At 42.6% G+C, this 14738-nt stretch overlaps 1 protein-coding gene across 1 annotated transcript; it reads left to right on the forward strand.

The window, feature by feature from the left end:
* Positions 2882–4520, forward strand: LOC110270110. The gene is made up of 2 exons (XM_021118744.1): positions 2882–2925; positions 3014–4520. Exon 2 carries the CDS (start codon positions 3016–3018, stop codon positions 4051–4053), a length of 1038 nt encoding a protein of 345 aa, XP_020974403.1. The 5' UTR covers positions 2882–2925; positions 3014–3015; the 3' UTR covers positions 4054–4520.

Raw genomic sequence — 14738 nt, forward strand, 5'->3', positions numbered from 1 at the left:
TTCAGGAACTTAGTAGCTGACTTGAAAATAAAGCACCAATTCACATCCGTAGAACACCCACAAGCTAACGGACAGGTAGAAGCTGCCAACAAAGTCATACTAGCCGGGTTAAAACGAAGACTACAGGACGCAAAGGGAGCTTGGGCCGAAGAGCTCCCACAAGTCCTATGGGCATATCGGACAACTCCGCACTCCACCACAGGAGAATCACCCTTCCGACTTGCTTACGGAATGGAGGCAATGATCCCAGTGGAGATAGAGGAAAGATCCCCCAGAATAATCCTCTACAATGAAGAGGCCAACTCTCAAAACCAAAGGGAAGAGCTTGACCTACTACCCGAGGTCCGAGAAAGAGCTCAGATAAGAGAGGAAGCGCTAAAGCGTCGAATGACTTCAAGGTATAATCAGAGGGTAATCCAGCGAAGCTTCACCAACAATGACCTCATCCTAATCCGAAATTACATCGGAGCAGGTCGATCAGGAGAAGGGAAGCTAACAGCTAACTGGAAAGGACCTTACCGAGTTGTAGAGGTACTGGGAAAAGGCTACTACAAGGTATCTGTTCCAACGGTTACCTGAAACTGGAGGTCGATCTCGGTCGAGATCTTCTGTACCGGTTGGTGCCAATGTGTCCGGCTGGTGAGTGGCGGCTGGAGTTGTCGTGTCCAACTTGTTGGCTGGCTACACTGCTGATCCTTAGTCACCGGAGGGTGGAGGATACCTGCAAGAGACTTCGATGCTTAAGTTAGCATGGGTATTAAACAGGTTTTTAGTAGAATCAGAGTATGAGTTATACCTGGGTGCTCTAGTGTATTTATAGTAGTGTGGGCTGACCTTTCTGATAAGATAAGTTAGTTATCTTATCTTATCTTATTTTGAGTGAAGTCAGCTTATCTTCAAGGGAACCGCCTTTATCTCTATAGGCTTGGATTGCCTTTGGATTTGGGTCGTGTTCCTCTATTTGGGCCCTTTATTGGGCTTTCCTGTCGATTTGGCCGACCTCTTTGAGAAGAGGTCAAGTAGCCTGACCTGAAGAGGTTGGTCGCTTTGTCGCCGCTCATCCCAGGTCGGATAGCTCGACCCAGGGTATGAACAGTGCCCCTGCTTGAGCTCGGTCTTCTCTTTTTTTTTTCTTGAGGTCGAGTCCTTGACTTCGGTTCTTCTCTAGTGAAGCCGAACTCAAGCATTTTATCGATTTCTTCCTTTGTAGAACCTTTTTGAATGTAGAACATTTTTTTCTTTAAAGGTGCGCGCTTCTGTATTAGCGCTTTGTTCTAGGGAACGTGCGAGGGTTTAATACCTTCATTAATTAGTATTAATTGCCCCGTTTCCCTTGGCTTTATTTTGAATTTTTCTTCCTCAGAAAACGGTTTTTCTTCTTTGTTCTTCTTCGTAACTTCTTCTTTTACTTTATCACTTTTTGCCTGCGCTTTGTCTTTGCTTTGTGGCATCATTCGGCGATTTTCTGGGCGATTTTGTTTTTGAAGCTTCTTTCTTCATTTCAGGTTGGTTCTTTCTTCCTTTCCTTCTACGTCATTTTTTCTGCCTGATGGTGAGAAAGTTTTGATTTTGCTTTGAGAAAGTTTGGATCTTTCTGCTTTTGCTGTGTCTGGTTATTGTCGTAATGCGTGCTCTGAAGTTTCTTCGCCCTTTTGTATGAATCTTTTCATCTTTCCTATTGCTTTGACACCCTTAGGGCTTTTGCATGTTATCACTATTTTCGTTTGTGCTTTTGATGATAATTTGTTTGATTCTGGAGAAAAGGCTGTGTCTTTGACGATCCTCTGCTTGGCATGTTTGGTGTTGTCGAAGCGTTTTGCTGATAGACTATAAAAAGATAGTGGCTTTGATGACTTTTGTACTTTTTTGTGTTTTGTCTTTCTCCTATGAAAATGCTTGCTATTTGAAATCTTCTTTTCTTGTTTGGGGGATGCCGAGGCGTAAGCTGTAGATTTTTCCTGAAACCTTGCTTTGTTACTGCCTCTAAAGGATGCCCCAGGACTTTGGTTTGAGTCTTGGGGTTTTCCTTTTCTATTTGTTCTTCTGTATACTAGTCGAGTTATTTTGCCCCTCGTCCGAGATATTTTTTGGTAATCCCATCTTCTTTTCTTATTGTAGGATTAGTTGGCCTCATGTCTTCTCGCAATAACATTGTAGAGATGTCTTCTAAAGTTCCCGAGGGGATGTCTGATTGGCTGGACTCCCTTGTCTTGATGTGTGTCTCTGTGGTGGATGCTGATTTTTGTGTAGAGCTGAGGAAACGTCATAGGATTTGTGGTAGCAGCGCCCGGGAGAGGGATTATGAGCTTGTGGCGCCTGATTCTGATGAGAGGGTTTGTTTTCCTACTTTGGTCGAGGGAGAGCGTCCCTTTTTCTATGCCTATGAATATTTCTTCAGCCAGTTGGACATTACCTTTCCTTTTACTGCTTTCGAAATTGATTTGTTGTGGTCTTGTAATATTGCCCCATCCCAGCTTCATCCGAATTCCTGGCGTTTTATCAAGATTTTTCAGCTGCTTTGCCAAGAGTTAGGCATAACACCTTCCCAGACTCTTTTCCTCTATCTTTTTGTATCTGCCAAGCCTGGAGGTTCCTCCAAAAAGAAAGCTTCCTGGGTTTCTTTCAGGTCGGCCCAGGGGCATAAAGTTTTTGCCATGTATGATGAGTCTTTTAAAAATTTTAAGAATTATTTCTTCTGAGTCCGTGCTGTTGAGGGGGTCCTCCTTTTTTTTCTTGATGAGAATGACGAGCCTGCTTTCCCTCTAGAGTGGCAAAAGAATGTGAGAGTGTCTCGCTATACATGGGAGATGCTTGATGAGGTTGAGCGGGCTTTTGTAGTTGTTCTTGAAGATTTGTGGGGGGAACCACCCCATCTGGATACAAAAAGATTTTTGAGTGATCCATCTTCGGCTCGAACTGCTTTGGGTACTGTCTGACTTGTTTCTGTACTTGTTTCTTAGTTTTGCTTCTTCTAGAGAGTAACTTATCACTATGGTTGATTCTGTATTTTCAGAGATGTCGAAAAACAATGATTCCATGAAGGCCTTCAAGAAGGCAAAGAAGGTTGCAGCTGCTCAAAACATTTCGGCCAAGGTGGCGGGAGAGGGGTCTTCTCAAGTTTCGGTGAAGCTGCCTGTGCCAAGTTCTCCTGGGCCGAGGAAGGTGATCCCTACTCCTCGAGTTCGTCCGGCTGACCCTCCACAAACTTCTGCTGCCACTTCTGGTGCTCCTCCCAGCAAAAAACAAAAAACAATTGAGCCTTTCAACCTTGACGCTCCTGACTTTGATGTAGTGGAGTTTGTTGACCAACAGATCGGTCCTTATGGTGCCCTCCCCATGGATGATGTTTCGCTCCTTCGCCATTTAGATTTTATAACTCAGAGCAGCATCAAGATGGCCCATATGGGGGCTGCCCTGTATCGGACTGCTCAAAATCTTCCTCTCCATGCCACCAAAGCCTTTATGGAGGAGGCTAAACAAGAGTTTGATAGGATGAAGGGCTTGAAGGAGGAGCTTGAGGTGAAGGTGGCCAAACTGGAGAAGGATTTGAAGAATGAGAATGCGAGTTCCTTTGCTCTGGCAGCTTCTGTGTGGTTGGCTGAGGACACAACATTGAGGCATAAAGACAGCTACGTTACAGACTATCAGGAGGGGATGCATTTGAAGGAGGAGTTGGAGAATGCCCGAGCTGATTACTCTGAGCTCCAGGGTCATCTTGTTAGCAGTGTGAATGCTGCTTACGAGAGCCTGAAGGAGCAGGTTCGAATTATTGCGCCTGAGGCCGATCTTACTCTTTTTAGCCTGGATAATGTTGTGAGGGATGGTAAGATTGTCCCTGATGACCAGGATGATGACGATGTCGATCCTCCCCCTGTGCCTTCTGCCAAGGTGTCGGCTTCTATAGCTCCTCCTGCTGGGATCGTTCGTCCAGAGTTAGATCATGATTGTCAAATTCTGAATAGGGACGACGGTACAGTAGATGTTGTGCCTCTCCAAGCTCGCCCTCCTTCACCTCGGACTGATGCTGCCGAGCAGTCTTCTAATCTTAGCTGAATTTTCTTGGATATTTGTGTAGATAGCCCGGCTTGTGGGCTTTTAAACTCTTTATTTTGTACTTTAAATATTTTGCTTGACTGTTGATACTCCTTCTGGTTGCTTGTTCAGCAACTTTTGATTTTGAAAAAATAACAAATAGCTTTCAAGCTTTTGGGCCTGACCCTGAAGCTTGTTATAATATTGTATTTTATATCATGCTTGTTTGCACTTGTCTTGGCATCTTTCTGGGTTTTAAGAATGCTGAAGCCTTGCTGCTTGGCCTCTTTGAATTGCTTTGTGTTTATTGCTTGTAGCTTGGATCCTTTTAGGTTGTGGATGTGTGGACCCCACTTGTATTTCGATTTTCCAGCTCTTGTATTTATTTCTAGCAATCCATAACCGATTTCTTTACGTTGGTCTTTTTCCCGTTGTTTTTGTAGTCCTCTTTTTTGGACCTTTGTCAGGTCTCTTTCAGGGACTACTTTTATAACTTGTTGGTTGTAGGAGATCGACTTCTTTGCGTCATCTTTTTCCAAGTTATTTTTGTAATCCTCTTTCTTGGACCTTTGTCAGGTCTCTTTCAGGGATTACTTATATAACTTATTTGTAGGAGGTCGACTTCTTCATGTCGTCCTCTTCTAAGTTATTTTTGTAATCCTCTTTCTTGGACCTTTGTTGGGTCTCTTTCAGGGATTACTTATATAACTTGTTTGTAGGAGGTCGACTTCTTCATGTCGTCCTCTTCTAAGTTATTTTTGTAATCCTCTTTCTTGGACCTTTGTTGGGTCTCTTTCAGGGATTACTTATATAACTTGTTTGTAGGAGGTTGACTTCTTCATGTCGTCCTCTTCTAAGTTATTTTTGTAATCCTCTTTCTTGGACCTTTGTTGGGTTTCTTTCAGGGATTACTTTTATAACTTGTCCGTTGTAGGAGACCGACTTCTTTATGTCGATCTCTTCTAAGTTATTTTGTAATCTTCTTTCTTGGACCTTTGTCAGGTCTCTTTCAGGGATTACTTATATAACTTATTTTTGTAGGAGACCGACTTCGTTAGGTCGATCTCTTCTAAGTTATAGCAATTCCTCTTTTATAGGGTTGGCCAGACCTCTTTCCAGGGATTTGCTGATAACTTGGGTTGACTCGGTCCGACTTCTTAACGTCGGCTAGTCTTTAAGTTATTATTTAGCAATCCATAAGACCTCGTCGGGTTCTTTTTCCGGATCACTTTCGATAACTTCTTGCATTATTCTGTGTTCATCTTTGCCGATTTGTAGAAGGTGGTTTCTATCTTTGTTTGTTCGACCTTTAGATGAATCACGTTTTCATCTCTATTGGTCTTTATCGTGATCGTGCAGTGAATCTGTTTTTCACTTTCTGCCGATCTGTTGCTTTATAATCGGACGATGAATGCTTCAGATTAATGCGTCTTGAGAATTTGTAGAATATCTAAAAATATATTTTATTCAAAAGCAAGTGCAAATATATACATACGGGATTTTTTCATCCCTTTAAATCGGATAATTTTTGGATCTCGACTTGGTGCCTCATTAAAAAACCTTTTCAGGAAAAAGAGTGCATCCGAGATCTTTTACCTTCTCTAGCTATAGTACCTTCTTAGGTTGCAGGCGTGCCATGATCTGGGAAGCTCTCGTCCATCGAGTTCGGACAGTCTGTAGTAGCCCTTTCCAAGTACTTCTATGACTCGGTAGGGTCCTTTCTAGTTTGCTGCTAGCTTTCCTTCTCCGGGTCGAGTTGTTCCAATATCATTTCGGATTAGGATGAGATCATTCTCAGCGAAACCTCTTGGCACTACCCTTTGATTATATCTCGAAGCCATTCGTCACTTTAGCGCTTCTTCCCTGATCCGAGCACTTTCTTGGATTTCCGGAAGTAGGTCGAGCTCTTCTCTTTGAAGTTGAGAATTGGCTTCTTCATTGTAGTGGACTACTCTAGGCGACCCTTCCTCGACCTCTACTGGGATCATTGCCTCCACTCCGTATGCTAGTCGAAATGGTGATTCGTTTGTGGTGGAATGTGGCGTTGTTCGATACGCCCATAGGACTTGTGGAAGTTCTTCGGCCCAAGCTCCCTTTGCAGCTTACAGTCTCCGTTTCAACCCAGCCAATATGATTTTGTTGGCAGCTTCGGCCTGTCCATTGGCTTGAGGATGTTCGACGGAGGTGAACTGGTGTTTTATGTTCAGATCGGCTACTAACTTTCTGAAGCCTGCATCTGTGAATTGGGTGCCATTGTCCGTGGTGATGGAATATAGAACCTCGAACCTTGTGACAATGTTCCTATATAGGAATTTCCAGCTTCTTTGAGCAGTGGCGTTGGCTAGGGGCTCTGCCTCGATCCACTTTGTGAAATAGTCTACCCCTACTATGAGGAATTTGACTTGTCCTGATCCTTGGGGGAAAGGTCCGAGGAGATCAAGTCCCCATTTTGCAAATGGCCAAGGTGAGGTTACGCTGATGAGCTCTTCTGGCGGGGCGATGTGAAAGTTGGCATGTTTCTGGCATAGTGGGCATGTCCTTACATACTCTGTAGCTTCTTTTTGTGGAGTTGGCCAATAAAATCCAGCCCGGAGTACTTTTTTGGTGAGAGCTTGTGCTCCGAGATGATTACCACAAATGCCACTGTGTACTTCCTCTAAAACTTCCCTTGTGTTGGAGGTCGGCACACATTTTAATAGTGGTATTGAAATTCCTCTTCTATATACGGTGTTGTTTATGATAGTGTAGTACCGAGCCTCTCGTTTTAACCTCTTTGCCTCCTTTTTATCTGTGGGGAGTGTTTCTGTTTTGAGGTAATTAATTATGGGGGTCATCCAATCTTGATTCTGACTTGTTATGGCTAGGACTTTTTCCTCTTCCGAGATTGACGGGTTCTGTAACATTTCCTGGATGAGGCTTCTATTGTTGCCCCCTGGTTTGGTGCTGGCTAGTTTTAAGAGTGCGTCAGCTCGGGCATTTTGTTCGCAGGGTATGTGGCAGATCTTGTATTCCCCGAGTTGTCCGAGCTGTTCCTTGGTTTTATCCAAATACTTTTTCATGGTGGGATCTTTGGCTTGGTAGCTACCTGTTATTTGTGAGTTGACTACTTGTGAATCGCTGAAGATGTTGAGTTTTTGAGCTCCAACCTCTTTAGCCAGCTTCAAACCAGCTAGTAACGCTTCATATTCCGCCTGGTTATTTGAGGCCGGGAACCCAAATTTGAGGGAAAGCTCAACTTGGGTACCTTGGTTGCTTTCTATTATCAAACCCGTGCCGCTTCCAGTCTTATTCGAGGACCTGTCTACGTAGAGATTCCATTCTATGGGGTTTTTAGGGTATCTGTGAATTCTGCAACGAAGTCGGCCAAGTACTGTGATTTGATGGCTGTCCAAGCTTCATAGTGGAGGTCGAACTTGGATAACTCGACTGCCCATTGTAGAATTCTGCCTGCTAGATCTGTTTTCTGTAATATCCCTTTTATGGTCTGGTCGGTTCGAACCTTAATGGTGTGAGCCTGGAAGTATGGGCGAAGCCGTCGAGATGTCAGTATGAGAGTATAGACGAACTTTTCTATTTTTTGGTAGTTCAGCTCGGATCCCTGCAGTGATTTACTAATGAAGTATACAGGTTGTTGCCCTTTGTCGTCCTCTCGAACCAGTGTTGAGGCAACTGCCCGATTTCCTACCGCAAGGTACAATACGAGTGGTTCTTCCTCCCGTGGTCGAGTTAGGATAGGTGGTCGTCCTAGGAAACTTTTGAAGTCCTGGAAGGCTTGCTCACATTCTATTGTCCATTCGAACTTCTTTCCTTTCCTTAAAGTGGCATAGAAGGGGAGAGATCTTATCACTGATCCTGCTAAGAATCTGGATAAGGCTGCTAATCTCCCGTTGAGTTGTTGTACCTCTTTGACACAAGTTGGGATCTTCATGTTGAGTATAGCCTGGCATTTGTCTGGATTTGCTTCAATTCCTCTTTGTGTGAGCATGAAACCTAAGAATTTGGCTACTTCTACTGCAAAGGTGCATTTTGCGGTATTGAGTCGCATGTCATGCTTCCTTATAGTGTCGAACACTTGGGCCAGGTCGGACAATAATATCTCTTCGCTTTGTGTCTTTATTAACATGTCGTCCACATAGACCTCCATGACTTTTCCGATATGATCTGAAAAGACTTTATTCATTAGCCTTTGATAAGTAGCTCCCGCATTCTTGAGACCGAAAGGCATCACAATGTAGCAGTAATTTGCCTTTGGTGTTAAAAACGAGGTCTTTTCTTGATCTGGTGGATACATGGGGATTTGATTGTATTTGGAGTATGCGTCCATAAACGAGAGGTATCTATATCCGGATGAAGCATCTACCAGAGCGTCGATACTTGGGAGTGGGTAAGGATCTTTTGGGCAGGCTTTGTTGAGATCGGTATAGTCGGTGCACATTCGCCATTTCCCATTTGATTTTTTCACCAAGACGACGTTAGCTAGCCATAGTGGGTACTTAACTTCTCTTATGAATCCTGCCTCCAGTAATGCTTGTACCTGTTCTTCCACAGCTTGGGATCGTTCTGGTCTAAGTTTTCTTCGTTTCTGCTGTACCGACCGAGATCCTGGATAAACCGCCAACTTGTGACACATTAGCTTGGGGTCTATGCCTGGCATGTCTGCAGCTTTCCATGCGAAGATATCGACATTATCTCGTAAGAACTGTACTAGTAATTCTTTTGCGTTTCCTTTTAGGATCGTGCCAATATTAGTTGTTTTGTCCGAGGTGTCTCCGATCTGAACTTTCTCTACCTCACCTTCGGGCTGTGGACGGAGTTCTTCTTGTCTCTGAACTCCACCAAGCTCAATTGTATGGAACTCTTCTCCTCTGCCTCTGAGGTTTAGACTTTCGTTATAACAGTGGCGTGCCATCTTTTGTTCTACTTTTATTGTAGCTATCCCTTCTGTGGTTGGAAATTTCATGCATAGATGTGGAGTCGAGACTATTGCGCCGAGTTGATTTAGTATTGTCCGACCTATTAAGGCATTGTAGGCTGAACTCACATCGATCACGATGTAGTCTATCTTGAGTGTTCTGGATTGGTTCCCTTTTCCGAAGGTTGTATGTAGTGACACGTATCCCAGTGGTTGTACTGGGGTATCGCCCAGTCCGAACAGGCTGTTCGGGTATGTTCTAAGCTCCTTTTCTTCTAAGCCGAGCTTGTCGAAGGCAGTTTTGAATAAGATGTCGGCAGAGCTCCCTTGGTCTATTAATGTGCGGTGGAGATTGGCATTCGCCAGTATGATGGTGATGACCATGCGATCGTCGTGTCCTGAAATGACATCGGATGCGTCTTCTTTGGTGAATGTAATTGCAGGGATGTCGGGTGCTTCCTCCTTCCCTTCTACATGATATACTTCTTTGAGATATCTTTTGTGGGATGACTTGGAGATTCCTCCTCCTGCAAATCCTCCGTGTATCATGTGGACATGTCTTTCTGGCGTACGAGGTGATCGCTCAGCTCGTCCGACATCTTCATCCCTTCGTCTTTTTCTTTGCTCATCATCTCGGGTGGCCAGGTACCGATTTAGTTTTCCTTCTCTTACTAATTTTTCTATGATATTTTTTAAATCGAAACATTCGTTGGTGGAATGTCCTCGGACTCGATGATATTCACAGTATTCGTTCCGATTTCCTCCTCCTCTTTTGCCTTTGAGTGGTCGAGCTGGGGGTATCTTTTCTGTGTTACAGACTTCTTTGTAAATATCCACCAGGGACACCCGAAGAGGGGTGTAATTATGATACTTTTTTATTTTTTCCCCCGTTCGATCTTCCTTCTTCTTGGATTCTTTATTTTTATCTCGGTAGGTGAAACCGGATTTCGAAGCTTTCCCAAGTCGGAAATTTTCTTCCATGTTGATGTACTTCTCTGCCCGCTCTTGCACCTCGTCCAGAGATGTGGGGTATTTCTTTGATATATATTGGCTGAAAAGTTCCTCTCGTAAGCCGTTGATGAGGCCCATGACGGTAGCCTCTGTTGGCAAGCTTTGTATATCCAGGCATGTTTTGTTGAATCTTTCCATGTAGTTGCGAAGACTTTCCCGATCTCCTTGCCTGATTCCTAGTAGACTGGGGGCGTGCTTGGCCTTGTCTTTTTGGATGGAGAATTTGGCCAAGAAATTTTTGGCTAGGTCGTCAAAGCTAAAGATGGACTTAGGAGGTAAGTTGTCGAACCATCTAATTGCTGTCTTCGTGAGTGTCGTTGGAAAAGCCTTGCAGCGAACAGCGTCTGAGGCGTCGATGAGGTACATTCTGCTTCTGAAGTTACTGAGGTGATGGTTGGGATCTGTAGTGCCATCATACAAAGTCATATCCGGGAGTTTAAAGTCCTTAGAAATTTTATTTTTCATGATTTCCCTAGTCAATGGATCTTGATCTCTGCGTGAATTGTCCTCAGGGGTGGTCCGGGTGGCCTTTTCTTTGAGATCGGCTTCGAGTTGTAGGATTTTATCTTCTAAGTCTCGATGTCGCCTTACCTCTCTTTGTAGATCCTTGCCAACTTCTCGTTGATGCTGGCTTTCTTTTTCAAGTTGCTTTAAATGATCTTGAAGCGCTTCTATTACTCCTGGATTTGATGAATTTTTATCTCCGTTGGATTCCGGAGTATCTTTTGGTATAGCGCCCGCATTTTTGTGTGGTGTTCTATCCTCTAGATCTGAATCATGGTCGTCCGCCATGGTGGTGGGATGACTTCCAGGTTCCCCGACAACAGCACCAATGTTCTGAGAGTTACCTGAAACTGGAGGTCGATCTCGGTTGAGATCTTCTGTACCGGTCGGTGCCGATGTGTTCGGCTGGTGAGTAGCGGCCGGAGTTGTTGTGTCTGACTTGTTGGCTGGCTACACTGCTGATCCTTGGTCACCGGAGGGTGGGGGGTACCTGCAAGAGACTCCGATACTTAAGTTAGCATGGGTATTAAACAGGTTTTTAGTAGAATCAGAGTATGAGTTATACGTGGGTGCTCTAGTGTATTTATAGTAGTGTGGGCTGACCTTTCTAATAAGATAAGTTAGTTATCTTATCTTATCTTATTTTGAGTGAAGTCAGCTTATCTTCAAGGGAACCGCCTTTATCTCTATAGGCTTGGATTGCCTTTGGATTTGGGTCGTGTTCCTCTATTTGGGCCCTTTATTGGGCTTTCCTGTCGATTTGGCCGACCTCTTTGAGAAGAGGTCAAGTAGCCTGACCTGAAGAGGTTGGTCGCTTTGTCGCCGATCATCCCAGGTCGGATAGCTCGACCCAGGGTATGAACAGTATCCGACCTCGAGGGACGAGAACTACCAAGGTCATGGCATGCCTGTAACCTAAGTAGGTACTATAGTTAGAAAGTAATAAACATCTTAGGTTAATGAGCACTCTTTTTCCTGAAAAGGTTTTTTAATGAGGTGCCAAGCCAAGATCTACAAAATTACCCGATTTAGAAGGGTAAGCACTCATATGTATATATTCTTGTCTATATGCCTATTTTCTACTTGAATAAAGTTTTTCAGATACCCTAAAAAGTTTCCTACCAAGACGCATTGATCTGAGCGCAAAAATTCACCGCCCGATCACGACAAGGTGAAAACCAAATTCACCGCCCGTTCACGACAAGGTCGACAATGTGAAAACCAAATTCACCGCTCGATCATGACAAGGTCGGCAAAGTGAAAGCAATCAAAACAGATCAATGCAGGAAGTTATAAAAAGTAATCCATAGAAAGAGACCTGACGAGGTCTGATTAAAAATGGACTACTAAAAATAACTTAAGAAGATCCAACAAGAAGAAGTCAGACCAAACCAAACCAAAGCAACAAAGTTATAAAAAGTAATTCATAGAAAGAGGCCTGACGAGGTCTGATTAAAAATGGATTACTAAAAATAACTTAAGAAGAATAGACAAAGAGAAGTCGGACCAACAAAAAGCGTGTGCTAAAAGGGACACAGCTCTGCCCAAAAAGCCACGACTCCACAACAAGGCTATCAAAATTGCTCAAAGACTAACTAAAAAGATTCTGCTAGAACACTAAAAAGTTGTCGAGCAAGTTAGCTGATGAACTGATTTCTGCCGGTAAAGAATTTCACAAATGTAATCGCGTTGTAGGTATAGTTTCTAAACCAACAGAAAATCCTTTCGAACAAAAGTTTGGTTGTCACAAGTAACAAAACCCAATAAAATTTATAACCGAAGTATTTAAACATCGGGTTGTCTTCTCAAGGAATTGCAGGGAGGTATGATTTATTATTGGTTATGTAAAAAGGATATATTTTTGGGTTTTTGAAGTAGGGAACAAGGAGAATAAATTAGTAATAAAGTAAATTAATAATAATAATAACTCTTGGCAAGGTATGAGAACTGAAAATCCTATCCTAGTTATCTTTATCAAGTGTGATGAGAATTGGATTTTGCTCCCACTTAGTTAACCCTTACTAAATAAAGGAAAGTCAAGTGGACTAATTCAATTGATCCTCAAGTCCTAGTAAACTCCTGTGGAAAGACTAGCTTTAGAGCGATTCGAATCAATTAGCAACTCCAATTTCAATCCACAGCTGAGTTTGATAACTCGAGTGTTACCAATTAATCAACCAAGGCCAAAAGGGAAGAAAATCTACTCGAATGAAAATAATTTGGATAAATCAAAAACATCAATAACATAAATAGAATAAAACGATCTTATATCTGAAATACCTCAATTTATATTAATTAAGAAAATCCTAACATGAATGGTTCATAAGCCAAATTGAAAAGATAAATAACAATTAAAGTAATAGAATAGATAAAAGTAGAAAATAAATTAAAGGAACTTTGAACCTGTGATTGTAGAAGCAATCCTAAAATAAGAGAAATCCTAATCCTAAATCCTAAGAGAGAGGAGAGAACCTCTCTCTCTAAAAACTACATCTAAAACCTAAAATTATGAATATGAAAGTATGATTATGTTGTCCTTTTCAGTTGTTCCCTGACGAATGGATGTATTTCCCCACTTTATAGCCTCTAATCTGTGTTTTCTGGGCCGAGAACTAGGCCAGAAAAGGGTCCAGAAATCACTGGGGGCGTTTTCTGCAGATTCTTGTATGTAGCGTCTGTCACACGAGCGCGTGGGTCACGCGTTCGCGAGATTTGGAGTTTTTTCTTGTCACGCGTACGCGTCAGTCACGCGTACACGTCATTTGCATTCTACTCAAGGCACGTGTCCGCGTCAGTCACGCGTTCGCTGATGACATGTCACCATGTCATATTTTTCTATGCTTTTTTCCTTTGTTTTCAATAGGTTTTATGCACTTTCTTGAGCCTTAAGTAAGCCAATTGGGCAGAATTTCATATTTCCTTTGATTCAATCAACCATGGATGAATTAATGCAATTTCATGAGATTTTATGCTATAATTGTCATATATTATGAAAGCATAACAAACTCATAATTTTGAGCGTAGCTTTGATGTGTTTGGTTGATTGATGATAGGTGAAAAGAGTTTTGAAGAAGGTTGAAGGAAGAAGGAATGGCTAGGAGCAAGAGAGAACAAAAAGTTTGAGCCAAAGTTTGCCTCAAACTTTTGCTCAAACTTTTGGAAGAGTTGAAAACATCCTAGAGGAAAAAAGTTTGAGCCAAAGTTTGCCTCAAACTTTTTGGCAAACGTTGGCATCACAAAAACAACACCCTGGAGGAGAAAAGTTTGCGCCAACGTTTGCCTCAAGCTTTTTGGTAAACGTTGGCGCCACACACCACAACAGCCTGAAGGGGTATACTTCCAATAAGAATAACTTGAGCTACAGAGCTCCAAATGAGGTGATTCAAAAAGCAATGGAAAGTAGGAATCGAGAGCTTTCCAAGCATATATGGCACTGCATGGTGGACACTAAAATTGAGGGAGAAAACTGCCCCGCAATGTGCATAAACGAACATGGTGGCAACCTGCAGTGAGGCCAACTGACCTCTGCACCTTCGACGGAGTATAACTCGAGCTGTAGAGCTCCAAATGATGTGTTTCCAACGGCATTGGAAAGTAGACATTCAGGGCTTTCCAACAATATATAATAGTATGGGGTGGACAATGCGTTTGAGGCTCCAGAACTGGCGTTTTCGACCACGTCGCTTCACCTTCTCTTGGCTTCTGCAATTTACTTTTCTTTAATTTCTCTTGCAATTGTTCTTGTTGGATCAAGGAAGGATTTGAGATCTAGACTTGTTTTCTAGTCTCTTCCACTCCTGAGATCTTCAATCTTCTTTTAAATTGTTGCAAATTAAGCATAATCTTTCTGTCTTTAAAGTCTTTAAGAAATTTTACTTTCTGTTGCATTGCTTCCAATTTGCTTCTCTGTTTATATTGCTCCCAGCACCAGTTCGATTTATTCTTCCTGCAATTTACATTTCCAGTTGCTTGATCTATTGCTTTCTTTAATTTCCAGCACCCACTCCCCTTTAATTTCATGCAATTTACATTTCTTGTCATTTAAGATTTTGCCAATTTACATTTCTTGCTCTTTAAGTTTCTGTCCAATTTACTTTCTGCAACTTTAAATCCCTTGTCATTTACATTTTGTTGCTTTAAGTTTCACCCAATCTCACTTAAATGTTAGCTTGACTAAACTAATCACCCACTAAAGTTGCTTGATCCATCAATCCCTGTGGGATCGACCTCACTCCCGTGAGTTTTATTACTTGATGCGACCCGGTGCACTTGCCGGTTA

The sequence above is a fragment of the Arachis ipaensis genome, chromosome B03, assembly GCF_000816755.2.
Source record: "Arachis ipaensis cultivar K30076 chromosome B03, Araip1.1, whole genome shotgun sequence".
NCBI classification, from domain to species: domain Eukaryota; kingdom Viridiplantae; phylum Streptophyta; class Magnoliopsida; order Fabales; family Fabaceae; genus Arachis; species Arachis ipaensis.